Source organism: Tachyglossus aculeatus, chromosome 11, assembly GCF_015852505.1.
Source record: "Tachyglossus aculeatus isolate mTacAcu1 chromosome 11, mTacAcu1.pri, whole genome shotgun sequence".
Taxonomy (NCBI): domain Eukaryota; kingdom Metazoa; phylum Chordata; class Mammalia; order Monotremata; family Tachyglossidae; genus Tachyglossus; species Tachyglossus aculeatus.
In genome coordinates this window covers 14,951,583-14,979,113 of record NC_052076.1, presented here as the reverse complement: position 1 = coordinate 14,979,113, position 27,531 = coordinate 14,951,583, and the positions used below count along the sequence as shown (strand labels likewise).

Here is a 27,531-nt window from a genome sequence, read left to right as displayed (position 1 = left end):
ATGGCATTTATTAAGCGCTTACAATAATAATAATAATATGATGGCATTTGTTAAGCGCTTACTATGTGCAAAGCACTGTTCTAAGCGCTGGGGGGGATACAGTGTGATCAAGTTGTCCCACGTGGGGCTCACAGTCTTCATCCCCATTTTTACAGATGAGGGAGCTGAGGCTCAGAGAAGTGAAGTGACTTGCCCAAGGTCACACAGCAGACTTGTGGTGGAGCCGGGATTCGAACCCATGACCTCTGACTCCAAAGCCTGGGCTCTTTCAAAGCGCCAGGGAGATTGCAAGGAGATCAGGTTGCCCCACGGGGGGCTCCCGGTCTTCATCCCCATTGTACAGATGAGGGAACTGAGGCCCGGAGAAGTGACTTGCCCAAAGTCCAACAGCTGACAATTGGCGGAGCCGGGATTTGAACCCATGACCTCTGACTCCAAAGCCCGGGCTCTTTCCACTGAGCCATGCCGCTTCTCCTACCGGAACGATTGGAGATGGAGGTGGCGCATCCTGGGAGAGATGGATCCGTTGGTGCCGCTGAGGGTCGGAAACGACTCGACGGCATAAAAAGCGGATCCATTACAGGGTGTAGATGGGCGGAAAAAGTGCTTCAATCGATCGGTGGTGCTTCAATCGATCGAGCGCTTACCGTGTGCAGAGCACTGTACTAAGCGCTTGGGAGAATACAGCTCAGCAGAGGTAGGTAGGCACATTCTCTGCCCACTGGGAGCTTACAGTCGAGAGGAGTAATAATAATAATAATAATAATAATAATAATAATAATAATAATAATAATGATGGCACTGTTCTAAGCACTGGGGGGATACAAGGTGATCAGGTTGCCCCTCGGGGGGCTCACAGTCTTAATCCCCATTTTCCAGATGAGGGAACTGAGGCCCAGAGAAGCGAAGTGACCTGCCCGAAGTCACACAGCTGACAATTGGCGGAGCTGGGATAGCTAGCTGACAGCTAGGGACCGTCTCTCTATGTTGCCAACTTGGACTTCCCAAGCGCTTAGTACAGTGCTCTGCACACAGTAAGGGCTCAATAAATACGATCGATGATGAGGATGGTAAACTTTTTTTGTGGGTGCCAAGTGCCGGGTTAAATTTTGGGGTAGCTGAGGGGGGGCCCAGTTCTTTTCAGCGGTGGGCCAGATGTCCAGAAATCCACGGCTGCGTGAATTTGTTCTTTTTTTTTTTTTTTTTTTTTTTTTAGTAATAGCGACGGTGAAATTTAGCCTGCTAGCTGCTCAAAAAGATGGATTACTGAATGGAAACAAAAATAAGTTTTAAAAATTGCAATCACTTTATCAGTTCAAAAATGGGTGGACAGTTGCCACTCTACTACTGGGCACTGACCACTCTTAATAATTGTGGTATTTGCTAAGCGCTTACTACGTGCTAGGCACTGTACTAAGAACTGTAAAAAAAATGGGATTACGACTGTGGGTGGACAGTTGCAACTCTTCTACGGGGCACTGACCACTCTTAATCGTGGTATTTGCTAAGCGCTTACTACGTGCTAGGCACTGTACTAAGAACTGTAAAAAAATGGGATTAAGACTGTGGGTGGACAGTTGCAACTCTTCTACGGGGCACTGACCACTCTTAATAATTGTGGTATTTGCTAAGCGCTTACTACGTGCTAGGCACTGTACTAAAAACTGTAAAAAAATGGGATTAAGACTGTGGGTGGACAGTTGCAACTCTTCTACGGGGCACTGACCACTCTTAATAATTGTGGTATTTGCTAAGCGCTTACTACGTGCTAGACACTGTACTAGGAACTGTAAAAAAATGGGATTAAGACTGTGGGTGGACAGTTGCAACTCTGCTACGGGGCACTGACCACTCTTAATAATTGTGGTATTTGCTAAGCGCTTACTACGTGCTAGGCACTATACTAAGAACTGTAAAAAAACTGGGATTAAGACTGTGGGTGGACAGTTGCAACGCTTCTACGGGGCACTGACCACTCTTAATAATTGTGGTATTTGCTAAGTGCTTACTACGTGCTAGGCACTATACTAGGAACTGTAAAAAAATGGGATTACGACTGTGGGTGGACAGTTGCAACTCTTCTACGGGGCACTGACCACTCTTAATAATTGTGGTATTTGCTAAGCGCTTACTATGTGCTAGGCACTATACTAGGAACTGTAAAAAAATGGGATTAAGACTGTGGGTGGACAGTTGCAGCTCTACTACTAGGCACTGACCACTCAATAATTGTGGTATTTGCTAAGCGCTTATTACGTGCTAGGCACTGTACTAGGAACTGTAAAAAAAATGGGATTAAGACTGTGGGTGGACAGTTACAACTCTATTACGGGGCACTGACCACTTAATAATTGTGGTATTTGCTGAGCGCTTACTACGTGCTAGGCACTGTACTAAGAACTGTAAAAAAATGGGATTAAGACTGTGGGTGGACAGTTGCAGCTCTACTAAGGGGCACTGACCACTCTTAATAATTGTGGTATTTGCTAAGTGCTTACTACGTGCTAGGCACTGTACTAAGAACTGTAAAAAAATGGGATTAAGGCTGTAGGTGGACAGTTGCAACTCTACTACGGGGCACTGACCACTCTTAATAATTATGGTATTTGCTAAGCGCTTACTGTGTGCTAGGCACCGTACTAAGAACTGTAAAAAAATGGGATTAAGACTGTGGGTGGACAGTTGCAACTCTACTACTAGGCACTGACCACTCTTAATAATTGTGGTATTTGCTAAGCGCTTACTACGTGCTAGGCACTGTACTAAGAACTGTAAAAAAAAAATGGGATTAAGACTGTGGGTGGACAGTTGCAACTCTTCTACGGGGCACTGACCACTCTTAATAATTGTGGTATTTGCTAAGTGCTTACTACGTGCTAGGCACTATACTAAGAACTGTAAAAAAATGGGATTAGGACTGTGGGTGGACAGTTGCAACTCTTCTACGGGGCACTGACCACTCTTAATAATTGTGGTGTTTGCTAAGCGCTTACTATGTGCTAGGCACTATACTAGGAACTATAAAAAAAATGGGATTAAGACTGTGAGCCCTCCGTGGAACAACCTGATCACCTTATATCCTCCCCAGCGCTTAGAACAGTGATTTGCACATAGTAAGCGCTTAACAAATGCCATCATTATTTATTATTTATATTATGAACTGGGGCGGATACAAGGAGATTGGGTTGGACCCAGACCCTGTCCCACAGAGGGTTTCCCGTCTTAATCCCCATTTCAGAGATGAGGTAACGGAGGCACAGGGGAGTGAAGTGACTACCCCAAGGTCACGCGCAGATAAGCGGCGGAGCCAGGATGAGAACCCAGGTCCTTCCGACTCCCAGGGCCGGGATCTCGGGATCTTCTGTTAAGATCCTCGGGGTGTGTTCCCTGTAGGCGTCGATCCATCTTTAAAGTTCCCTTCGAGCCCTGAAAATAAGCGGGGGAAAAAGGGAATGTAAAGGGGAGTCAAAGGTCGGCCTGAAACCAATTGCATCTCATTCAGTCAATCGTACTGAGTGCTTACTGTGTGCAGAGCACTGTACTAAACGCTTGGGAAGTGTCTCGTTATTTGTCACGACGTAATTGTTGAGAAATGAAACACGAACGGCCCCGGAATGTGCGATTCGTTGCTTTCAGCTTCGGTTACGATTCCTAACCAACGGTGGATTGATTCCCTCCTCCCCGTGGAGACAGGTGGGTGACAGGTCTCGCTAGTGGCTGCCCCCATTTTCCTGATGAGGAATCTGGGGCCCAGAGAGGCAAAGCGACTGGCCCGGGTCACACAGCAGGCCGGCGGCAGAGCGGGGGTTAGAACCACGGGTCTCTGCTCCCGGTCCCGAGCTCGTCCCACGAGGCCCAGCTAATTCCTCCAAGGTGCCCCGGCCGTTGGGAAATCAGTCGAGCGGCAGCGTGGCTCAGTGGAAAGAACCCGGGCTCTGGAGTCAGAGGTCGTGGGTTCAAATCCCGGCTCCGCCAGTTGCCAGCTGTGTGACTTGGGGCGAGTCACTTCACTTCTCTAGGCCTCAGTGACCTCATCTGGACAATGGGGATGAAGACTGGGAGCCCCCCGTGGGACAACCTGATCACCTTGTAACCTCCCCAGCGCTTAGAACGGTGCTTTGCACATAGTAAGCACTTAATAAATGCCATCATTATTATTATTATTATTGAGGGGGGCCCGGGGTGGACAGAGGAGAGAGAGGAAGGCAGTGGTCCCCGGAGAGCGGGTGTCTGTTGTTGGAGCCTGCTGGCGGTGTGTGTCATAATAATAATAATAATCATAGCATTTATTAAGCGCTTACTATCAATCAATCAATCAATCGTATTTATTGAGCGCTTACTATGTGCAGAGCACTGTACTAAGCGCTTGGGAAGTACAAATTGGCATCACATAGAGACAGTCCCTACCCAACAGTGGGCTCACAGTCTAAAAGGGGGAGACAGAGAACAGAACCAAACATACCAACAAAATAAAATAAGTAGGATAGAAATGTACAAGTAAAATAAATAAATAAATAAATAGAGTAATAAATATGTACAACCATATATACATATATACAGGTGCTGTGGGGAAGGGAAGGAGGTAAGACGGGGGGATGGAGAGGGGGACGAGGGGGAGAGGAAAGAAGGGGCTCATGTGCAAAGCACTGTTACTATGTGCAAAGCACTGTTCTAAGCGCTGGGGAGGTTACAAGGTGATCAGTTTGTCCCACGGGGGGCCTCACAGTCTTAATCCCCATTTGGCAGATGAGGTAACCGAGGCACAGAGCAGTGAAGTGACTTGCCCAGAGTCCCACGGCTGGCAATTGGTGGAGTCGGGATTTGAACCCATGACCTCAGACTCCAAAGCCCGGACTCTTTCCACTGACCCGTGCTGCTTCTCGCGCCCCAGCCATTCGGCCACGGAGGCTCCGAATAAGCCCACCCGCGGGCCAGAGAGCAGTACAGGCAACCACCCCACTGCCCCCCGCGCCTCCGGTGCCATCCTTTATGTTGCCAACTTGTACTTCCCAAGCGCTTAGTACAGTGCTCTGCACGCAGTAAGAGCTCAATAAATACGATTGATTGCTTGATCCTTTCGCATTGGAAAGGGGAGAGAGTCCGTCAGTCGGTTGTATTTATTGAGCACTTACTGAGCACTGGGGAGAGTCCAATATGACAATATAACAGGCACATTTCGGGCCCACAATGACCTTACGGTCAAGAGGGTGGTGTCCAAACACTGTTTAAATGCAGTGCGGTTTTTGGGTGTTTTTAAAGATATTTGTTAAGCACTTAGTACGTGCCAGGCTCCGTACCACGTGCTGAGCTGTTGATAGAAGCCAGTCCCTCTCTCTCTCCCGGGGCTCGCAGTCATCATCATCATCATCAATCGTATTTATTGAGCGCTTACTATGTGCAGAGCACTGTACTAAGCGCTTGGGAAGTACAAATTGGCAACATATAGAGACAGTCCCTACCCAACAGTGGGCTCATCCCCATTTTATAGAAACGGGAACGGAGGCCCGGAGAAGGGAAGCGGCTTGCCCAGGGTCACGGAGCAGACGAGCGCCGGAGCCGGGATTGGGACCTGGGTTCTTCCGATTCCCAGGCCTCGGGGCATTCGTGCCCGGTCCTCGTCGCCCCTAACCCTCCCTTCTAGACCGTGAGCCCACTGTTGGGTGGGGACCGTCTCTATACGTTGCCAACTTGGACTTCCCAAGCGCTCAGTACAGTGCTCTGCACACAGTAAGCGCTCAATAAATACGATTGATTGATTGATTGATTAACCCTGACCCCCCAGGGATCTTCCCCTCTTTTGTGCCGGAAAGCAGGGGATCACCCAGCTAGCGTGGCCGGGACTTTGGGACTCCCAGTCTTCATCCCCATTTTCCAGATGAGGGAACTGAGGCCCGGAGAAGTGAAGTGACTGTCACAAGCTGACAATCAATCAGTCGTATTTATTGAGCGCTTGTGTGCAGAGCACTGGACTAAGCGCTTGGGAAGTTCACGAGGCACCTTGGGGTCCCTGTCGGGGTGCCAGGAGGATCTGCGGCCGCCCCCCCCTATTTTTTTTTTTTTAATGGTATTTATTAAGCCCCTACTATGTGCCAGGCGCCGATCCACGCAGCTGGGTAGGTAGAAAATAATCAGGTTGGACACAGTCCCTGTCCCACATGGGGCTCGCCCTCCTAATCCCCATTTCCCAGACGAGGTAACTGAGGCCCAGAGAAGTGAAACGACCCGCCCACGCGGCAGACGAGTGGCAGAGCCAGGATTAGAACCCAGGTCCTTCTGACCCCCAGGCCCGGGGTCCATCCACTGGGCCGGGCTGCTTCCCTCGAGGGAAGCGTAGCAGCCGGGAGACGCGGGAGGACTGGAGCCGGGCCGTGGGGCGACAGGACGAACCTCGGAGGGGGGCTTCGTTCAAGGGGAATTTATCATTCCACGGCACTTATGTACGCGTCAAAATTACATATTAGAAGTTATGTGTTTATATAACATTATATATATATGTATATGTGTGTGTGTGTATATGTGTGTGTGTGTGTGTGTGTGTGTGTGTGTGTGTGTGTGTGTGTGTGTGTGTGTGTATATACATATAGAGAAGTAGCGTGGCTCAGTGGAAAGAGCACGGGCTTTGGAGTCCGAGATCATGGGTTCGGATCCCGGCTCCGCCACATGTCTGCTGTGTGACCTTGGGCAAGTCACTTCTCTGAGCCTCAGTTACCTCATCTGTAAAATGGGGATGAAGACTGTGAGCCCCACGTGGGACAACCTGATCACTTTGTATCCCCCCAAGCGCTCAGAACAGTGCTTTGCGCATAGTAAGCGCTTAACAAATGCCAGCATTATTATTATTATTGTATATAACATATATAACGATATATAACATTTATATATATATATATAACATATATAACAATATATAACATTTATATATATATATATATATATTTAGAGAAGCAGTGTGGCTCAGTGGAAAGAGCCCGGGCTTTGGAGTCAGAGGTCATGGGTTCAAATCCCAGCTCCGCCAATTGTCAGCTGGGTGACTTGGGGCAAGTCACTTCACTTCTCTGGGCCTCAGTTACCTCATCTGTAAAATGGGGATTAAAACTGGGAGCCCTCCGTGGGGCAACCTGATCACCTTGTAACCTCCCCAGTGCTCAGAACAGTGCTTTGCACATAGTAAGCGCTTAATAAATGCCATTGTTATTATTATTATTATTACATTGATGTCTCCATCCTTCTGTGAGCCCTACGTGGGACAGGGAAGGTGTCCAGCTGAAGGGATGTGGCTCAGTGGAAAGAGCCCGGGCTTTGGAGTCAGAGGTCACGGGTTCAAATGCCGGCTCTTTGGGCAAGTCGCTTCACTTCTCTGGGCCTCAGTTACCTCATCTGGAAAATGGGGATTGAGACTGAGCCCCACGAGGGACAACCCGATCACCTTGTATCCCCCCCCCCAGCGCTTAAAACAGTGCTTTGCACATAGTAAGCGCTTAATAAGTGCCAAAATCATTACATTTGCTCGTATCCACCCCGGCGCTTAGTACAGTGCCTGGCCCGTAGGAAGCACTTACCAAATACCACAGTTATTATGATTAGACTGTAAGCTCGGTACGGGCAGGGAACTTATCTGTTAGTTCTGTCTCACTCTCCCAGCGCTCTGCACGCTGTAAGCGCTCAAAGAATACCCTCGAAAGGTTGAAGGGGGGAGAGGTGGTCCTTCCGTCAGAGGCTGGCCACCCCCCGGCCCGCCCGCCCCTCCTCATAATAATAATAATAATAACGATGGCATTTACTAAGCGCTTACTATGTGCAAAGCGCTGTTCTAAGCACTGGGGAGGTTACAGGACGATCAGGCTGTCCCACGGGGGGCTCCCAGTCTTCATCCCCGTTTTCCAGATGAGGGAACTGAGGCCCGGAGAAGCGAAGTGACTGATTGTCACAAGCTGACAATCAATCAATCGTATTTATTGAGCGCTTACTGTGCGCGGAGCACTGTACTAAGCGCTTGGGAAGTCCATGTTGGCAACATCTAGAGCCGGTCCCTACCCAACAGCGGGCTCACAGTCTAGAGGCCTTCCCGGACTGAGCCCCTTCCTTCCTCTCCCCCTCGTCCTCCTCTCCATCCCCGCCGTCTTACCTCCTTCCGTTCCCCACAGCACCTGTATATATGTATATATGTTTGCACAGATTTATTACTCTATTTATTTTACTTGTACATATCTATTCTATTTATTTTATTTTATTAATACGTTTGGTTTTGTTCTCCGTCTCCCCCTTCTAGCCTGTGAGCCCACTGTTGGGCAGGGACCGTCTCTAGATGTTGCCAACTTGGACTTCCCAAGCGCTTCGTCCAGTGCTCTGCACACAGTAAGCGCTCAATAAATACGACTGATTGATAGAAGGGGGAGAAGTGGCGAAGCCTGGATCCGAACCCACGACCTCCACAGCCCGGGCTCTTTCCACTGGGCCGCATCCCTTCAGCTGGACACCTTCCCTGTCCCACGTAGGGCCCCCGGAGGGGTGGAGACATCAATATCGACACGTAACTTCTAATGTGTAACTTTGACGTGTACGCGGAACGATATGGTCCCCTCGAACGGAGCCCCCCTCGCTGACGCCCTCCCCCCCGCCCCGGCAGGTGCATGTCCATCCCGGTGACGATGCGGGCCATCCGCCGGAAAGCGGAAACGATTCAGGCGGACACGCCGGCGCTGTCCCTGATCGCGGAGACGGTGGAAGACCTGGTGAAGAAGAACCTGCCCCCGGCTAGCAGCCCAGGGTACGGCCTGAGCGCAGGCAGCAACCCGCTGAGCGGGGCCACCCCGCCGCCGCCCAGCCCCTTTCCGGGGGGGCCCATTACCACCCTGTTTAACCTGAGCATGAACCTGAAAGAACGGCACGAGGCGGTGGGCCACGGGGAGGACTTCAGCAAGGTGTCCCAGAACCCCATTCTCACCAGTCTGTTGCAAATCACAGGGAACGTGGGCGCGCCGCCCCTCGGCTCCAGCCCGACCCCTCCTCACCATACGCCGCCGCCCGTCTCCTCGCCCGCCAGCAACACCAAGAACCACCCGATGCTCATGAACCTTCTTAAGGAGAACCCGGCCCAGGATTTCTCCACGCTCTACGGGGGCGGCCCCCTGGAGAGGCCCAACTCCGCCTCCTCGGCCGGCTCGCCCCGGACCGAGGTGGGCCCGGCGGGGGCCAAGCCCAAGAAGAAGAAGGCGGCCAGGGCCGCGGCGGCGGCTGCAGCGGCGGCGGCGGCGGCGGCCGCGGCCGCCCCGGCCCCCGCCCCCGAGAAGCCCCGGCACCAGACGGAGGACGACTTCCAGCGGGAGCTGTTCTCCATGGACGTGGACTCCCAGAACCCCATCTTCGACGTGAACATGGCGGGCGACCCGCTGGACACGCCGCACATCACGCCGGCCCCCAGCCAGTGCGGCACCCCCCCGGCCGGCTACCCGCCGCCCCTGCCCCCGCCGCCGCCCGGCGCCCAGCGGATGGTCCGCCTGTCCAGCTCGGACAGCATGGGGGCCGACGTGACGGACATCCTGCAGGACATCGCCGAGGAGGCCGCCAAGCTGCCCGGCGCCGGGGACGACTGCCCGGCGCTGGGGACCCCGGCCCGCGACTCGGCCAGCTCGGGCCACTCCCAGGGCGCCCTGTTCGACCCGGACGTCTTCCAGGCCGGGGCCGGCGAGAACCCCTACACGGACCCGGCCGACCTGATCGCGGACGCGGCCGGCAGCCCCGGCGGCGACTCCCCCGGCAACCCCTTCTTCCCCGACGGCGTGGACTTCAACCCCGACCTCCTCAACAGCCAGAGCCAGACGGGCTTCGGGGAGGACTACTTCGACGAGAGCAGCCAGAGCGGGGACAACGACGACTTCAAGGGCTTCGCCCCGCAGGCGCTCGGCGGGCTGGGCGTGCCGGGCCTGGCCGGCGACGGCGGCGGCGACGGCGGCAAGTTCCGGGGCGCCGGCCCGGCCGAGGCGGCGGACTTCGGCCTCCTGGCCGCGGCCGGCAAGGCCCCGGGCCCGGCGGAGCTGCCGGACCACCGGGGCGGGAGCCAGAGCCCGCTGCCGGGCGGCGGGGACCCGGCCCGGGAGCGGGCCCCCAAACGGGCCAAGGACGGCAACGGGGGCGGGGCCGGGGCCGCCCCGGACCCCAGGCCCGGGAAGCGCAGCCGCACCCCGTCCAGCGACGGCAAAGGCAAGGACAAGCCCCCCAAGCGCAAGAAGGCCGACCCCGAGGGCAGGTCGCCGTCGCACGGCTCGGCCGCCCGGCCCTTCACCCCGCCGGCCAGCACGGGCGGCTCCAAGTCCCCCGGCAGCTCGGCCCGGTCCCAGACCCCGCCGGGCGTCGCCACCCCGCCCATCCCCAAGATCACCATCCAGATCCCCAAGGGCACCGTCATGGTGGGCAAGCCTTCCTCGCACGGCCAGTACTCCGCCGGCGGCGGCGGCGGCGGCGGCGGCGGCGGACCCGCCTCCTCCTCCTCGGCCGGCAAGGCCCACCACGGCCACTCCTCGGCCGCCTCCTCCTCCTCCTCGGCCTCCTCGGCGGCGGCCGGCGGCTCGGCTTCCTCCTCCTCCTCCTCCTCCGCCTCCGCCTCGGCCAAGGCGAAGGGCGGCAAGGCGGACGGCGCGGCGGGCTCCAAGCTGGGCGGCGGGCTGTACCCCGGCCCGGCGGGCCCCGGCCCCGGCCAGCAGCCCAAGGGCTCGGCCCAGCCCCTGGGGAAGCCCGGCCCCTCGCCTGTCGCCAAGGCCGGAGGGCCGGGCGGCGGCTCCGGGGGCCCCAAGGCCAAGCCCCAGGGGAAGCCCTCGTCGCTGCTGAACCCCGCCCTGAGCAAGCCCAACATCTCGCCCTCACACTCGCGGCCCGCCGGGGCCTCCGACAAGCTGGCCTCCCCGCTGAAGCCCGTGCCGGGCACGCCCCCGTCGGCCAAGGCCAAGTCCCCCATCGGCTCGGGGGCCGGCGGCGGCCACGCGGCCGGCCCCGGCCCGTGCCCCGGGGCCAAGTCGTCCTCGGGGCCGGGGGCGGCCGGCCCCCCGGCCCCCAAGCCGCCCCCCGCCCCGGGCCCCTGCCCGGCCTCCTCGGCCGCCTTCGCCCCCGGCGGGGGCCCCGGCCCCGCGGCCCCCGCCCCCCACGGCGGCTCCAAGGGCAAGTCCCCCAGCCGGAACAAGAAGCCGTCCCTCACGGCCGTCATCGACAAGCTGAAGCACGGGGTGGTGGCCGGCGGGCCCGGCGGGGAGGACCCGGCCGACGGGCCGGCGGGGCCCGGCGCCCCCGGCCACCCCTCCGCCGCCGGCGCCGCCGCCAAGCACGGCCCGCCCGGGCCCGACTTCCCGGGGAAGCGGGAGAAGGGCGACGGCAAGGACAAGTCCAAGGGCTCCGGGGGCGCGGGCGACCCCGCCAAGAAGGGCCCGGACCCCAAGGGCGTGGGCGGCGGCACCGGGGTGGCCAAGATCATCATCAGCAAGCACGACGGCAGCTCGCCCAGCATCAAGGCCAAGGTGACCCTGCAGAAGCCCGGCGACGGGGGCGGGGACGGCCTGAGGCCCCAGGCGGCGGCGGCGGCGGCGGTGGCGGCGGCGGCCCCCAAGGGCTACGGCTCGCCGCTCCTCAGCGGCTCCACGCCCAAGCACGAGCGCAGCTCCCCCAGCCACGGCAAGTCGCCCGCCTACACCCCCCAGGCCCTGGACAGCGAGAGCGAGTCGGGCTCGTCCGTGGCCGAGAAGTCCTACCAGAACAGCCCCAGCTCGGACGACGGCATCCGGCCCCTGCCCGAGTACGGCTCCGAGAAGCACAGGAAGCACAAGAAGGACAAGAAGAAGGTCAAGGACAAGGACCGGGACCGCGACCGCGACAAGAAGAGGTCGCACGGCCTCAAGCCCGACGGCTGGTCCAAGTCGCCCGCCGACCAGGCCCTGGGCCCCGCGGCCGGGGCCGTCCTGGCGGCCGAGCGGCCCTCGCGGCTCAGCCCCGACTTCGTCATCGGCGAGGAGGACGACGACCTCATGGACGTGGCTCTGATCGGCAACTAGAGGCCTCCCCTCGCCCCGGGGGCCGGGCCGCGACTCCCCGCCGGGACCCTCGGGCCGGGAGCCACCCCCGACCCGGGAGGGACCGTCCGGCGGCTGAGCTCCCTGCTCCTGGCATCCGGGGGAAGGGAAACCGACGCCAACCCCGGGGCCGGAAATCCGCGGGAAGACGTCCCCTCTCGTCGTTCTCCGTTTAGATGTGTACCCGTATATATCTTTTTTTTTTTCCTTTTCATCCCCCACGCTCCCCTCCGCCCCGTTTTTAGGCCGCGCTCTGAGCTCCGTTTTAGCACGTGGATGGGAGAGGCCGGCCGGGACGACGAAAGGCCATTTGTCCTCCCGGAGCGCCCGCGGGGAGGCCGAGGCCGACCGGGCCCGAGCGAAGGAGCCCGTTGGTTGAGACATTAAGCCACGGGGCCGCCCTCCCACCGGAGCCGGGGAGGGGTTTTAGCTGTTTATTTGTCCGTGTTTTAACTCGTGGTCTGCGGGTTTTTATCCACAGTTCGGGTGGGAGGGCGCGGGGTGGGGCCGGGTCGGCGGGCAGACCCTCCCGAGAGGGCCTTCGGCCTGTTGCCGCCCCCGGTCCGAGGGATCCCTCTAGCAGAGACGCCCCGACGACGGTGCGGATGCGTTTCCGGACGCTCCCTCCCTCCCGCTTGCACAAGATGGACTGCGGGCGGGGGGCGGTTCTCCTGCCTCGACATGTGCCAAAAACCGTGCCCGGTGCCCGCCTCAGGGAGCGACGCCGGGCCGGGGGCCGGACGGCTCCTCGGTTTCCTCGAGCCCCCGGAGGGACGGGCGCTGCAGTATTCTGGTCCGGCCCCAGGCCGACGGAGTGGCCGGGGCCACCGGGGCCCCCGTCTTTGGCTACCATGTAGCCACCTAGATGGACGTTTGGGGGGCTGGGGCTCGGCGGCGATCTGCCCACCCAGGCGGATCTGGGGTTTGCCAAATGGGCCCCGGCGGCGGGACGTCTCCCCGCCTTCGGGGCCCCGGGCTCTCTGCGGCCTCCCCCGTCCACCCGTCCCACCCCGGGCCGCTGGCCCCGGTTTCGGCCTCCCGCCCCGCCGCCTCCGCGACCGAGGGCCAGAGGAAGTAGGAGAGCGGCGAAGAGCGGCGGCGGGTCGGAGTCCAACGACCCGGGCGACGCCGGAGCGGCTGGGGGCCGGGTGAGCGCGGAAGGCGGTCTTGAGATGCGGCCCACGTGTTTTCTTGGGGGGGAATCACCCGCCGCGTTGCCAGTGGTTAGCGAGACGGTCTGGCGGGGCGTTTAGAGCCTCTGACCCTTGCTCCGAGTGCGGCGTGCGAGAAAGTATTGAAGCCCTGGGGGCTTTACGCTCCCGCCAACCTCGCCGGAAGCTGGAGCTCTCCTTTCCCGTCTTCCCTCCCTTTCTCCCGTCTCTCCCCCCGATCCAAGAAGCCCAGAGTAGTAACTCCTCCCATCCCTCCCACTGACCCAGCATCTGAACTTGCTCAACAGCTGCACCCTGCCCGGCGACCGGGAGCCACATTTCTCTGCGGGGTGGAGGAGGAGAGGCAAAAGAAACCTCAGCCCGGGACTCCTCCCTCTCCCTCCTCCTCCTCCTCTCCCGAGTCCAGAGGAAGCCCGGCAGAAGGGAGGAAGGTTCGGTCTCTTCCCACGCCCGGCCCGGGTCCTCCGGGGGTGACGGCTGGCAGAAAGTGGGCCAGCCCGGGTGCTCCTGAGCACTTCCAGACTAGAAAACGTGTTCTTGGAGAAAAGTATTTAGCGGTCGGGGGGGAGCGACGGGACAAGAAATCATTTGCCAAATGCAGGCCCCGGGCCGGAGGCCTTTCTCCCAAAAAGACTTGGCTTCCAAGGCCCAGGTCGGAGACGGTAGCGTCACCGGGCGGGACCTCCTTTCCAATCTCCCCTCCGGCCGTGGCCTCGAGGGAAGCCGACGAGTCAGTCGGCGGCCAAAATTGAGTCACGTAATGGCCGAGGAGAGAGAGGTCGGTTCCCGGGCGCCCTACTTCTGTCTGGAAAGTGTTTTTTGTGTTTTTTAACTTTGGGATTTTGTTCGTTTCTTGCCTCCCCCGAATCAAGCGGTCCCCGTTCCTGGGGCGGAAACCCCACGCCCGCCGGAGCGGGCGAAGCCCAACTCCGGTCCAGGGGCGCGCGCGGGCGGCGTTTCCGTAAAGGCCGGCGGTCGCCTCGGTCTGGAACCGCGTGGTGGGTTTGGATTTTGTTTGGCGAAAGAACCTGTCGATTTACGAGCAAATAAATTCCTTGGGTAAGAGCAGCTCCCGCACCCCCCGCGTTGGCTTTTCGTTCCGCGGCCGGCCTGGAAACCGAAATCCGGCGGGCCCCGCTCCATCTCGGCTAACCCGCTGACCGCCCTCCTCCTCTCCGGGGGCAGGCCGACCGCCGCGGCCGTGGTTTCCATATGGGGTCGATAATAAATAATAATAATAATAATGATGGCATTTATTAAGCACTTACTATGTGCGAGGCACTGTACTGAGCGCTGGGGAGGTTACAAGGCGATCAGGTTGTCCCATGAGGGGGCTCACAGTCTTAATCCCCATTTTCCAGATGAGGGAACTGAGGCCCAGAGAAGTGAAGTGACTTGCCCAAAGTCGCACAGCTGACAGTTGGCGGAGCCGGGATTTGAACCCGTGACCTGTGACTCCAAAGCCTGAGCTTTTTCCACTGCGCCACGCTGCTTCTCTCCCGATTTAGACTGTGAGCCCACTGTTGCGTAGGGACTGTCTCTATATGTTGCCAATTTGTACTTCCCAAGCGCTTAGTACAGTGCTCTGCACATAGTAATCGCTCAATAAATACGATTGATGATGATAAAGCGGGAAAGCACAGATGAAGGAAACACGTTGCCGATCACGCTGAACAGATCTACCCCGGCGCTTAGTACAGCGCTTGCCGCGTAGCAAGTGCCTAACGTATACTGCAGTGGGCAGAGAAGCAGTGTGGCCCGGTGGAAAGGGCATGGTCATGGGTTCGAATCCATTCAATCGTATTGAGCGCTTACTGTATGCAGAGCACTGTACTAAGTGCTTGGGGAGTACAAGTCGGCAACATATAGAGACGGTCCCTACCCAACAGTCACAGTCTGGAAGGGGGAGACAGACAACAAAACAGCTGTGTGACCTTGGGCAAGTCACTTAACTTCTCTGGGCCTCAGTTCCCTCATCTGTAAAATGGGGACTAAGTGAGCCCCACGTGGGACAACCTTAATCACCTTGTATCCCCCCCCCACCACCACAGCGCTTAGAACAGTGCTCGGCACATAGTAAGCGCTTAACAAATACCACCATTATTATTATTATTATTATAACACTGTGGTTTCATCTGTAAAATCGGGACTAAGACTGTGAGCCCCCCGTAGGACAACCTTAATCACCTTGTATCCCCCCCAGCGCTTAGAACAGTGCTCAGCACATAGTAAGCGCTTAACAAATACCACCATTATTATTATTATTATTATAACACTGTGGTTTCATCTGTAAAATGGGGACTAAGACTGTGAGCCCCCCGTGGGACAACCTTGATCACCTCGTATCCCCCCCAGCGCTTAGGACAGTGCTTGGCACATAGTAAGCGCTTAACAAATACCACCATTATTATTATTATAACACTGTGGTTTCATCTGTAAAATGGGGACTACGACTGTGAGCCCCCTGTGGGACAAACTTGATCACCTTGTATCCCCCCCAGCGCTTAGAACAGTGCTCGGCACATAGTAAGCGCTTAACAAATACCACCATTATTATTATTATAACACTGTGGTTTCATCTGTAAAATGGGGACTAAGACTGTGAGCCCCCCGTGGGACAACCTTGATCACCTCGTATCCCCCCCAGCGCTTAGGACAGTGCTTGGCACATAGTAAGCGCTTAACAAATACCACCATTATTATTATTATAACACTGTGGTTTCATCTGTAAAATGGGGACTAAGACTGTGAGCCCCCTGTGGGACAAACTTGATCACCTTGTATCCCCCCCAGCGCTTAGAACAGTGCTTGGCACATAGTAAGCGCTTAAATACCACCATTATTATTATTATAACACTGTGGTTTCATCTGTAAAATGGGGACTAAGTGAGCCCCACGTGGGACAACCTTAATCACCTTGTATCCCCCCCCCCACAGTGCTTAGAACAGTGCTCGGCACATAGTAAGCGCTTAACAAATACCGCCATTATTATTATTATAACACTGTGGTTTCATCTGTAAAATGGGGACTAAGACCGTGAGCCCCCTGTGGGACAACCTTAATCACTTTGTATCCCCCCCAGCGCTTAGAACAGTGCTCGGCACATAGTAAGCGCTTAACAAATACCACCATTATTATTATTATAACACTGTGGTTTCATCTGTAAAATGGGGACTAAGACTGTGAGCTCCCCATGGGACAACCTTGATCACGGAGAAGCAGCGTGGCTCAATGGAAAGAGCACCGGTTTTGGAGTCAGAGGTCATGGGTTCAAATCCCGGCTCCGCCAATTGTTAGCTGTGTGACTTTGGGCAAGTCACTTCACTTCTCTGTGCCTCAGTTCCCTCGTCTGTAAAATGGGGATTAAGACTGTGAGCCCCCGTGGGACAACCTGATCACCTTGTAACCTCCCCAGCGCTTAGAACAGTGCTTTGCACATAGTAAGCGCTTAATAAATGCCATCATTATTATTATTATTATTATCACCTTGTATCCCCCCAAGCGCTTGGAACAGTGCTCGGCACATAGTAAGCGCTTAACAAATACCACCATTATTATTATTATAACACTGGTTTCATCTGTAAAATGGGGACTAAGACTGTGAGCCCCCCGTGGGACAACCTTGATCACCTCGTATCCCCCCCAGCGCTTAGAACAGTGCTCGGCACATAGTAAGCGCTTAACAAATACCACCATTATTATTATAATACGGTGGTTATTAGTATTTCCACCAGTCCAGCCCGCTGCCTCCCAGCCAACTCTGTTTTCAAGCCAAGATGGGGTGGCAACTTTTGTGATTTTTTCCCTCTGTTTGGACATCTATGGTGTGCCCTGTATTAAGCGCTTGGGAGAGACCGGGCGGACTACTTGGGAAGCGGCAGAGCCGCCCGCCGCCGAGGCCGAAGGAGTTTGGGCGGCACCGAGCGACCACCGACAGGAGAGGGATGATTCCAGCTGCAGGAGACGGCCAGGGTAGGTGATCAAATAGCGTGATTTATTTATTTATTCATTCATTCAACCGTATTTATTGAGCGCTTACGGTGTGCAGACCACTGTACTAAGCGCTTGGGAAGTACAAGTCGGCAACGTATAGAGACGGTCCCTGCCCCACAGTTTAGTGGGCAGAGCCCGGGCCTGGGAGTTGGAAGGACCTGGGTTCTAATCCCGGCCCCACCGCACGTCTGCTGTGTGACCTTGGGCAAGTCACTTCGCTTCTCTGGGCCTCGGTTACCTCATCCGTAAAAGGGGGTTGAGCGTGAGCCCCATGTGGGGCCGGGACTGTCCTACCTGATTTGCTTGAGGCTGCCCCAGGGCTTGGCACATAGTGGGGACTTAATAAGTACCGTAGTTCATTCGTTCAGTCGTATTTATCGAGCGAGCCCACTGTTGGGTAGGGACTGTCTATATGTTGCCAATTTGCACTTCCCAAGCGCTTAGTACAGTGCTCTGCACGCAGTAAGTGCTCAATAAATGCGATTGATGATGATTGAGCGCTCACTGTGTGCAGATCACTGTGCTGAGCGCTTGGGAAGTACAAGTCGGCAACATAGACGGTCCCTACCCAACGACGGGCTCACAGTCTAGAAATTTTACTCTTGAAATTTCACTCAAGGGTATTTATTAAGTGCTTACTGCCTGCAAAGCACTGTACTGAGCGCTTGGGAGAGTACAATATAACGACACGTTCCTGCCCACAGCGAGCTCAAAGTCTACAGAGGGAGATGGCAACCTGGGGATGGGAAGCAGTTGCCGGCTTCCGACCTGGTGGAGGAGAAGGAAGAGGGAAGTGGGGGCGGCAGTAATCGGAGCAGGGATTTCCAGGCCGTGGCCTGGGAATGGCGAGGGAAGCAGTTGCCGGCTTCTGACCTGGTGGAGGATAAGGAAGAGGGAAGTGGGGGCGGCAGTAATCGGAGCAGGGATTTCCAGGCTGGGGCCTGGGAATGGCGAGGGAAGCAGTTGCCGGCTTCCGACCTGGTGGAGGATAAGGAAGAGGGAAGTGGGGGCGGCAGTAATAGGAGCAGGGATTTCCAGGCCGTGGCCTGGGAATGGCGAGGGAAGCAGTTGCCGGCTTCCGACCTGGTGGGGGATAAGGAAGAGGGAAGTGGGGACGGCAGTAATCGGAGCAGGGATTTCCAGGCCGTGGCCTGGGAATGGCGAGGGAAGCAGTTGCCGGCTTCCCACCTGGTGGGGGATAAGGAAGAGGGAAGTGGGGACGGCAGTAATCGGAGCAGGGATTTCCAGGCTGTGGCCTGGGAATGGCGAGGGAAGCAGTTGCCGGCTTCCGACCTGGTGGGGGATAAGGAAGAGGGAAGTGGGGACGGCAGTAATCGGAGCAGGGATTTCCAGGCTGTGGCCTGGGAATGGCGAGGGAAGCAGTTGCCGGCTTCCGACCTGGTGGGGGATAAGGAAGAGGGAAGTGGGGACGGCAGTAATCGGAGCAGGGATTTCCAGGCTGTGGCCTGGGAATGGCGAGGGAAGCAGTTGCCGGCTTCCGACCTGGTGGGGGATAAGGAAGAGGGAAGTGGGAACGGCAGTAATCAGAGCAGGGATTTCCAGGCCGTGGCCTGGGAATGGCGAGGGAAGCAGTTGCCGGCTTCCGACCTGGTGGGGGATAAGGAAGAGGGAAGTGGGGGCGGCAGTAATCGGAGCAGGGATTTCCAGGCCGTGGCCTGGGAATGGCGAGGGAAGCAGTTGCCGGCTTCCGACCTGATGGGGGATAAGGAAGAGGGAAGTGGGGACGGCAGTAATCGGAGCAGGGATTTCCAGGCCGTGGCCTGGGAGTGGAGAGGGAGGCAGTTGCCAGCTTCCCACCTGGTGGGGGATAAGGAAGAGGGAAGTGGGGGCGGCAGTAATCGGAGCAGGGATTTCCAGGCCGTGGCCTGGGAATGGCGAGGGAAGCAGTTGCCGGCTTCCGACCTGGTGGGGGATAAGGAAGAGGGAAGTGGGGGCGGCAGTAATCGGAGCAGGGATTTCCAGGCCGTGGCCTGGGAATGGCGAGGGAAGCAGTTGCCAGCTTCCAACCTGGTGGGGGATAAGGAAGAGGGAAGTGGGGGCGGCAGTAATCGGAGCAGGGATTTCCAGGCTGTGGCCTGGGAATGGCGAGGGAAGCAGTTGCCGGCTTCCCACCTGGTGGGGGATAAGGAAGAGGGAAGTGGGGACGGCAGTAATCGGAGCAGAGATTTCCAGGCTGTGGCCTGGGAATGGCGAGGGAAGCAGTTGCCGGCTTCCGACCTGGTGGGGGATAAGGAAGAGGGAAGTGGGAACAGCAGTAATTGGAGCAGGGATTTCCAGGCCGTGGCCTGGGAATGGCGAGGGAAGCAGTTGCCAGCTTCCCACCTCGTGGGGGATAATAATAATAATGATGGTATTTGTTAAGCGCTTACTATGTGCCAGCATTGTTCTAAGCGCTGGGGAAGGTACAGGGTAATCAGGTTGTCCCACATGGGGCTCACATTCTTAATGGAGAAGCAGTGTGCTCAGTGGAAAGAGCCCGGGCTTTGGAAGAGGAAAGTGGGGGCGGCAGTAATCGGTGCAGGGATTTCCAGGCCGTGGCCTGGGAATGGCGATGGATGAGAAGTAAAATTCCCACCAGGGCAACTTGGGAGGAAATTTGTTTTTATGTGATTATTAAATAAATCGATGGTGTTTATTAAGCACTTACTATGGGCAGAGCACTGTCCTAAGCATGTGGGAGACTATATGAGAAGCAGCGTGGCTCAGTGGAAAGAGCCCAGGCTTTGGAGTCAGAGGTCATGGGTTCAAATCCCCGCTCCACCAATTGCCAGCTGTGTGACTTTGGGCAAGTCACTTAACTTCTCTGTGCCTCAATTACCTCATCTGTAAAATGGGGATTAAGACTGTGAGCCCCCCATGGGACAACCTGATCACCTTGTAACCTCCCCAGCGCTTAGAACAGTGCTTTGCACATAGTAAGCGCTTAATAAATACTATCATTATTATTATATTAAAGCAGGAGGGCCCACAGAGTGGCCTAGTGGAAAGCGTGGATGTGGGGGTAATCCTGGCTCTGCCGCTTCCCTGCTGAGCGACCTTGGGTAAGTCACTTCTACATTCATTCATTCATTCGTATTTATTGAGCGCTTACTGTGTGCGGAGCCCTGTACTAAGCGCTTGGGACGTCCAAGTCGGCGACGTATAGAGACGGTCCCTACCCAACGACGGGCTCACAGTCTAGAAGGGGGAGACGGACAACAAAACAAAACACGTGGACGGGTGTCAAGTCGTCAGAACAAGTAGGATTAAAGCTAAATGCACATCGTTTAACCAAATAAATAGAATAGTAAATATGGACAAGTGAAATAGAGTAATAAATCTGTACAACGTCTATACAGGTGCTGTGGGGAGGGGAAGGAGGTAGGGCGGGGGGGAGATGGAGAGGAAAAAGGGGGTTCAGTTTGGGAAAGCCTCTTGGAGCCCCTCCTCCATCCCTCCCGCCCTACCTCCTTCCCTTCCCCACAGCACCTGTATATATGGATATATGTTTGTACGGATTTATTACTCTATTTTACTTATACATATCTATTCTATTTTAGACTTTTTAGTCCTTTTAGACTGTGAGCCCACTGTTGGGTAGGGACTGTCTCTATATGTTGCCAATTTGTACTTCCCAAGCGCTTAGTACAGTGCTCTGCACATAGTAAGCGCTCAATAAATACGATTGATGATTTTATTTTGTTAATCTGTTTTGTTTTGTTCTCTGTCTCCCCCTTCTAGACTGTGAGCCCACTGGTGGGTAGGGACTGTCTCTAGATGTTGCCAACTTGTATTTCCCAAGCGCGTAGTACAGTGCTCCGCACACAGTAAGCGCTCAATAAATATGATTGATTGGAGGAGGTGAGCTCTCAGTCGGGCTTTGAAGGGAGGAAGTTGGTAAAAGGGGTATTTAATAATAATAATAATAATAATTGTTATTATTATTATTTATTATTATTATTATTGGGGAAGCAGTGTGGCTCAGTGGAAAGAGCACGGGCTTTGGAGTCAGAGGTCGTGGGTTCAAATCCCGGCTCCACCGCTTGTCAGCTGTGTGACGTTGGGCAAGTCACTTCACTTCTCTGGGCCTAAGTTCCCTCATCTGTAAAACGGGGATGAAGACTGTGAGCCCCTCATGGGACAAACTGATTACCTTGTACGTACCCCAGCGCTTAGAACAGTGCTTTGCACATAGTAAGCGCTTAACAAATACCAATATTATTATTATTATTATTATTATTATTATAATGATGATGGTATTTGTTAAGCGCTTACTATGTGCAAGCACTGTTCTAAATAATACCTGTTTTCCCTCCAGGCAGCCCCGTGTGGGACAGGGACTGTCCTTATTATCTTGGATAGACCCCAGCGCTTAGTACAGCGCTTGGCACATAGGAAGTGCCTAGCGTATACTGTGGTTATTTAGTATTTCCACCAGTCCAGCCCCCTGCCTCCCAGCCAACACTGTTTTCAAGCCAAGATGGGGTGACAACTTGCTTTTGTGGTTTGTTCCCTCTGTTTTGAACGTCTGTGGTGTGCCTGGTATTAAGCACTTGATGTAAAGCGCTTAGTACAGTGCCCTGTGGCTCAGTGGAAAGAGCCCGGGCTTTGGAGTCAGAGGTCAGGGGTTCAAATCCCGGCTCCGCCACTTGTCAGCTGTGTGACTTTGGGCTTCACTTCCCTGGGCCTCAGTTCCCTCATCTGTAAAATGGGGATGAAAACTGTGAGCCCCCCGTGGGACAACCTGATTACCTTGTCCATCAGTCGTATTTATTGAGCGCTTAGTGTGCAGAGCACTGTACTAAGCGCTTGGGAAGTACAAGTTGGCAACATATAGAGACGGTCCCTACCCAACAGTGGGCTCCCAGTCTATACCTTGTCACCTCCCCAGCGCTTAGAACAGTGTTGTGCGCATAGTAATCAATCAGTCGTATTTATTGAGCGCTTACTGTGTGCAGAGCACTGTACTAAGCGCTTGGGAAGGGCAAGTTGGCAACATATAGAGACGGTCCCTATCCAGCAGTGGGCTCACAGTCTAGAAGGGGGAGACAGAGAACAAAACCAAACATATTGACAAAATAAAATAAATAGAATAGATACAAGTAGTAAGCGCTTAACAAATACCATCATCATCATCAATAAATACGACTGAATGAATAAAGCAATCCACATGCAATGACTTTCATTTATTCGTTCAATCGTATTTATTGAGTGCTTACTATGTGCAGAACACCGTACTAAATGCTTGGGAGGTACAAGTTTGCAACATATAAAGACACTTAACGGTCTAGCAGGGGAGATAGATAGAAAATTGATTACGTGGAGAAGTAGAGAGCGATCCACACGCAATGAATAAACAGTTTAGCAGGGGAGATAGATAGAAAATTGATTACGTGGAGAAGCAGCGAGCGATCCACATACAATGAATTAACAGTTTAGCGGGGAGATAGAAAATTGATTACGTGGAGAAGCAGAGAGCGATCCACACGCAATGAATTAACAGTTTAGCAGGGGAGATAGAAAATTGATTATGTGGAGAAGCAGAGAGCGAGCCACACGCAATGAATTAACAGTCTAGCAGGGGAGATAGAATATTGATTACGTGGAGAAGTAGAGAGCGATCCACACACAATGAATTAACAGTTTAGCAGGGGAGATAGAAAATTGATTACGTGGAGAAGCAGAGAGCGATCCACACGCAATGAATTAACAGTCTAGCAAGGGAGATGGAAAATTGATTACGTGCAGAAGTAGAGAGCGATCCACACGCAATGAATTAACAGTTTAGCAGGGGAGATAGAATATTGATTACGTGGAGAAGCAGCAAGCGATCCACATGCAATGAATTAACAGTTTAGCAGGGGAGATAGATAGAAAATTGATTATGTGGAAAAGCAGAGAGCGATCCACACTCAATGAATTAACATTTTAGCGGGGGAGATAGAAAATTGATTATGTGGAGAAGCAGCGAGTGATCCACACGCAATGAATTAACAGTTTAGCAGGGGAGATAGAAAATTGATTACGTGGAGAAGCAGCGAGCGATCCACACGCAATGAATTAACAGTTTAGCAGGGGAGATAGAATATTGATTATGTGGAGAAGCAGAGAGCGATCCACACTCAATGAATTAAGTCTAGCAGGGGAGATAGAAAATTGATTACGTGGAGAAGCAGAGAGCGATCCACATGCAATGAATTAACAGTCTAGCAGGGAAGATAGAAAATTGATTACGTGGAGAAGCAGAGAGCGATCCACACGCAATGAATTAACAGTTTAGCAGGGGAGATAGAATATTGATTATGTAGAGAAGCAGAGAGCTATCCACACACAATGAATTAAGTCTAGCAGGGGAGATAGATAGAAAATTGATTACGTGGAGAAGCAGAGAGCGATTCACACGCAATGAATTACCAGTCTAGCAGGGGAGATAGAAAATTGATTACGTGGAGAAGCAGAGAGCGATCCACACACAATGAATTAACAGTTTAGCAGGGGAGATAGAAAATTGATTACATGGAGAAGTAGAGAGTGATCCACATGCAATGAATTAAGTCTAGCAGAGGAGATAGAAAATTGATTACGTGGAGAAGCAGAGAGCGATCCACATGCAATGAATTAACAGTCTAGCAGTGGAGATAGAAAATTGATTACATAGAGAAGCAGAGAGGTTTAGGGGAAAGAACCCAGGCCTGGAAGTCGAAGGACCTGGGTTCTAATCCCAGCTCTGCTATTTACCTGTTGCGAGACCACGGGGAAGTCACTTAATCGCTCCATGCCTCAGTTTCCTCCTCTGCAGTCTTCTAGACTGTGAGCCTTCTAGACTGTGAGCCCACTGTTGGGTAGGGACCGTCTCTCTATGTTGCCAACTTGGACTTCCCAAGCGCTTAGTACAGTGCTGTGCACACAGTAAGCGCTCAATAAATACGATGGATTGATTGCAAAGTGGGGATTAAATATGGGCTCTCCTCTAGACCTCAGGCCCCATGTGGGACAGAGACTGTGCCTGACCGGATTAACTTGTCTCTCTATCCCGGCGCTTGACAAATACCATAATAATAATCATGCGTAGAAGAGAAAAAAAAAAGATCTGTAGATGAGTGTTTCAATAGGGTGTGTTGGTCAATATATACAAAAGTTTTATGAGTGGGTGTGAATGAGTACCGTGCGGAGAAATGCTGAGATTAAGACAGCCCCCTTTTCCTCTCCTCCTCCCCATCCCCCCGCCCTACCTCCTTCCCCTCCCCACAGCACCTGTATATATGTTTGTACAGATTTATTATTCTATTTTACTTGTACATATTTGCTATTCTATTTATTTTCTTAATTCATTCACTCAATCGTATCTATTGAGCGCTTACTGTGTGCAGAGCACCGTACTAAGCGCTTGGGAAGTCCGAGTTGGCAACATCTAGAGACGGTCCCTACCCGACAGCGGGCTCACAGTCTAGAAGGGGGAGACAGACAAGAAGACAAAACATATTAACAAAATAAAATAAATAGAATAAATATGTACAAATAAAATAGAGTAATAAATATATACAAACATATATATATATATATTTATATACAGGTGCTGTGGGGAGGGGAAGGAGGTAATGATGTGCATCTAGCTTTATTTCTATTTATTCTGATGACACCTGTCCACATGTTTTGGTTTGTCGTCTGTCTCCCCCTTCTAGACTGTGAGCCCGCTGTTGGGTAGGGACCGTGTCTACGTGTTGCCAACTTGGACTTCCCAAGCGCTTAGTACAGTGCTCTGCACACAGGAAGCGCTCAATAAATACAATTGAATGAATGAATGAATATGTTGCCCACTTCTCCTTCCCAAGAGCTTAGTGCAGTGCTCTACACACAGTAAGTGCTCAATAGATATGATTGAATGAATCAATACGTTGCCAACTTGTCCTTCCCAAGCGCTTAGTGCAGTGCTCTGGAAACAGCGCTCAATAAATACAATTGAATGAATGAGTATGTTGCCAACTTGTACTTCCCAAGCGCTTAGTGCAGTACTCAGCACACAGTAAGCGCTCAATACGATTGAATGAATATGTTGCCAACTTGTACTTCCCAAGCACTTAGTGCAGCACTCTGCACACAGTAAGCGCTCAATAAATACGATTGATTGAATGAATGAATGTTACCAACTTGTCCTTCCCAAGTGCTTAGTGCAGTGCTCTGCACACAGTAAGTGCTCAATAAATTCCAAGCTCTTAGTACAGTGCTCTGCACACAGTAAGCGCTCAATAAATACGATTGAATGAATGGATGGATAAATACGATTGAATGAATGAATGAATAAATACGAATGAATGAATGAATAAATACGAATGAATGATTAAATAAATACGATTGAATGAATGGATGGATAAATACGATTGAATGAATGAATGAATAAATACGAATGAATGAATGAATAAATACGAATGAATGATTAAATAAATACGATCGAATGAATGGATAAATATGATTGAATGAATGAATAAATACGAATGAATGAATAAATAAATTCGATTGAATGAATGAATAAATACGAATGAATGAATACGAATGAATAAATAAATTCGATTGAATGAATGAATAAATACGATTGAATGAATACAAATGAATAAATACGATTGAATGAATGAATAAATACGAATGAATGAATACGAATGAATAAATAAATTCGATTGAATGAATGAATAAATACGAATGAATGAATACGAATGAATAAATACGATTGAATGAATGAATAAATACGAATGAATGAATAAATAAATACGATCGAATGAATGAATGGATAAATATGATTGAATGAATGAATAAATGAATAAATAAATACGATTGAATGAATAACTAAATATGAATGAAACAATAATACGATTGGATGAATAAATAAATTCGATTGAACGAATGAACAAATACGAATGAATACGAATGAATAAATAAATGCGATTGAATGAATGGATGGATAAATACGATTGAATGAATGAGTAAATACGATTGAATGAATGAATAAATGAATAAATAAATACGATTGAATGAATAAATATGAATGAAACAATAATACGATTGGATGAATAAATCGATTGAATGAATGAACAAATACGAATGAATGAATACGAATGAATAAATAAATGCGATTGAATGAATGGATGGATAAATACGATTGAATGAATGAGTAAATACGATTGAATGAATGAATATGAATGAATCAATAGTACGATTGAATGAATCAATAAATTCGATTGAATGAATGAATGAGTACGAATGAATAAATACGATTGAATGAATGAATAAATACGTTGAATGAACGAATACGATTGAATGAATGAATACGAATGAATCAATAATACGATTGAATGAATGAATACGATTGAATGAATGAATATGAATGAATCAATAATACGATTGAATGAATGAATACGATTGAATGAATGAATATGAATGAATCAATAATACGATTGAACGAATGAATACGCTGCCGACTTGTACTTCCCAAGCGCCTAGTCCAGTGCTCCGCACACAGTGAGCGCTCAACAGATACGATTGAATGAATGAATGAATGGGTGGATGGATGAATGAATGAGGAGCGGTTGGCACGTAGTAAGCGCTCGACGAATAGTCCCGGGGCCGCCTTGGTGTCCTCCCCGGGGGCGGGGCGCCCCCTGGCGGCCGCCACGGGTCCGCCCCGCCCCCCGCACGCTCGTTTCTCCCGCCAGGATGACGTCACGGCCCGCCGCGCTCCGATTGGCGGCCGCCCGGGCCCCGCCCCCCCCCCCCCCCCCCCTCCCCGGGCCCGGGCCCCTGCCCCGCCGCTCGCAGTCCGCCTGCCCGCCGCAGCCCTGCCTGCAGTCCCCGGGGGAGGCGGCGGCGGCGGCGGCCGGAAAATGGCTCCGAGCAGGGACCGCCTGCTGCATTTCGGGCTCAAGGCGACGGTGAGTGACGGGCCCCCCCCCCCCCACCTCGGGCGGGGGGGGGGGCGGCCGGCGCCAAAGGTCGTGCGCCGCGCTCCCCTCCCCCGCGCCCAGGTCGGGGCTGGCGTGGCCGCTGGGGGGCGGCCGAGGGCCGGGCGCCGCTCTGTGTGTGTGTGTGTGTGTGTGTGTTGGGGGGGGGTCTCGCGCCGCTCCCCCCCTCCCCCGGCGCGGCCCGGCTCCCCGCGCGTGCGCGTCGGCGCGCGTCTGTGCGCGTGCGACCGGCCCCCGCCCCCCCCCCCGCCGCGGGCGTCGGGGCGCGGCCCAATCAGCGGCCTCGTTGCTGCCGGGTCCGGCCTGCTTGGGTTCGGGGCCCAAGTTGGGCCTGAGGGGAGGGAGGCGGAGGGGGAGGGGGA

At 53.4% G+C, this 27,531-nt stretch overlaps 2 protein-coding genes across 3 annotated transcripts in view; both read left to right on the top strand.

Annotated features, from left to right (window-relative positions):
- The window catches only part of MED1 (mediator complex subunit 1), a 51,739-nt gene extending 39,689 nt beyond the window's left edge, over window positions 1–12,050 (top strand). For both annotated transcript variants that reach the window (XM_038754028.1, XM_038754029.1), the window contains exon 17: window positions 8,627–12,050. In XM_038754028.1, the coding sequence (XP_038609956.1) occupies window positions 8,627–12,035 (3,409 nt within the window). In that variant the 3' untranslated portion in view covers window positions 12,036–12,050. The remainder of the gene's footprint in view (window positions 1–8,626) is intronic.
- A 15,010-nt stretch (window positions 12,051–27,060) lies between these two features.
- FBXL20 (F-box and leucine rich repeat protein 20) overlaps window positions 27,061–27,531 on the top strand; it is a 136,826-nt gene continuing 136,355 nt past the window's right edge. The window contains exon 1 of the mRNA XM_038754536.1: window positions 27,061–27,139. Coding sequence (XP_038610464.1) covers window positions 27,092–27,139 — 48 coding nt within the window. The 5' untranslated portion in view covers window positions 27,061–27,091. The remainder of the gene's footprint in view (window positions 27,140–27,531) is intronic.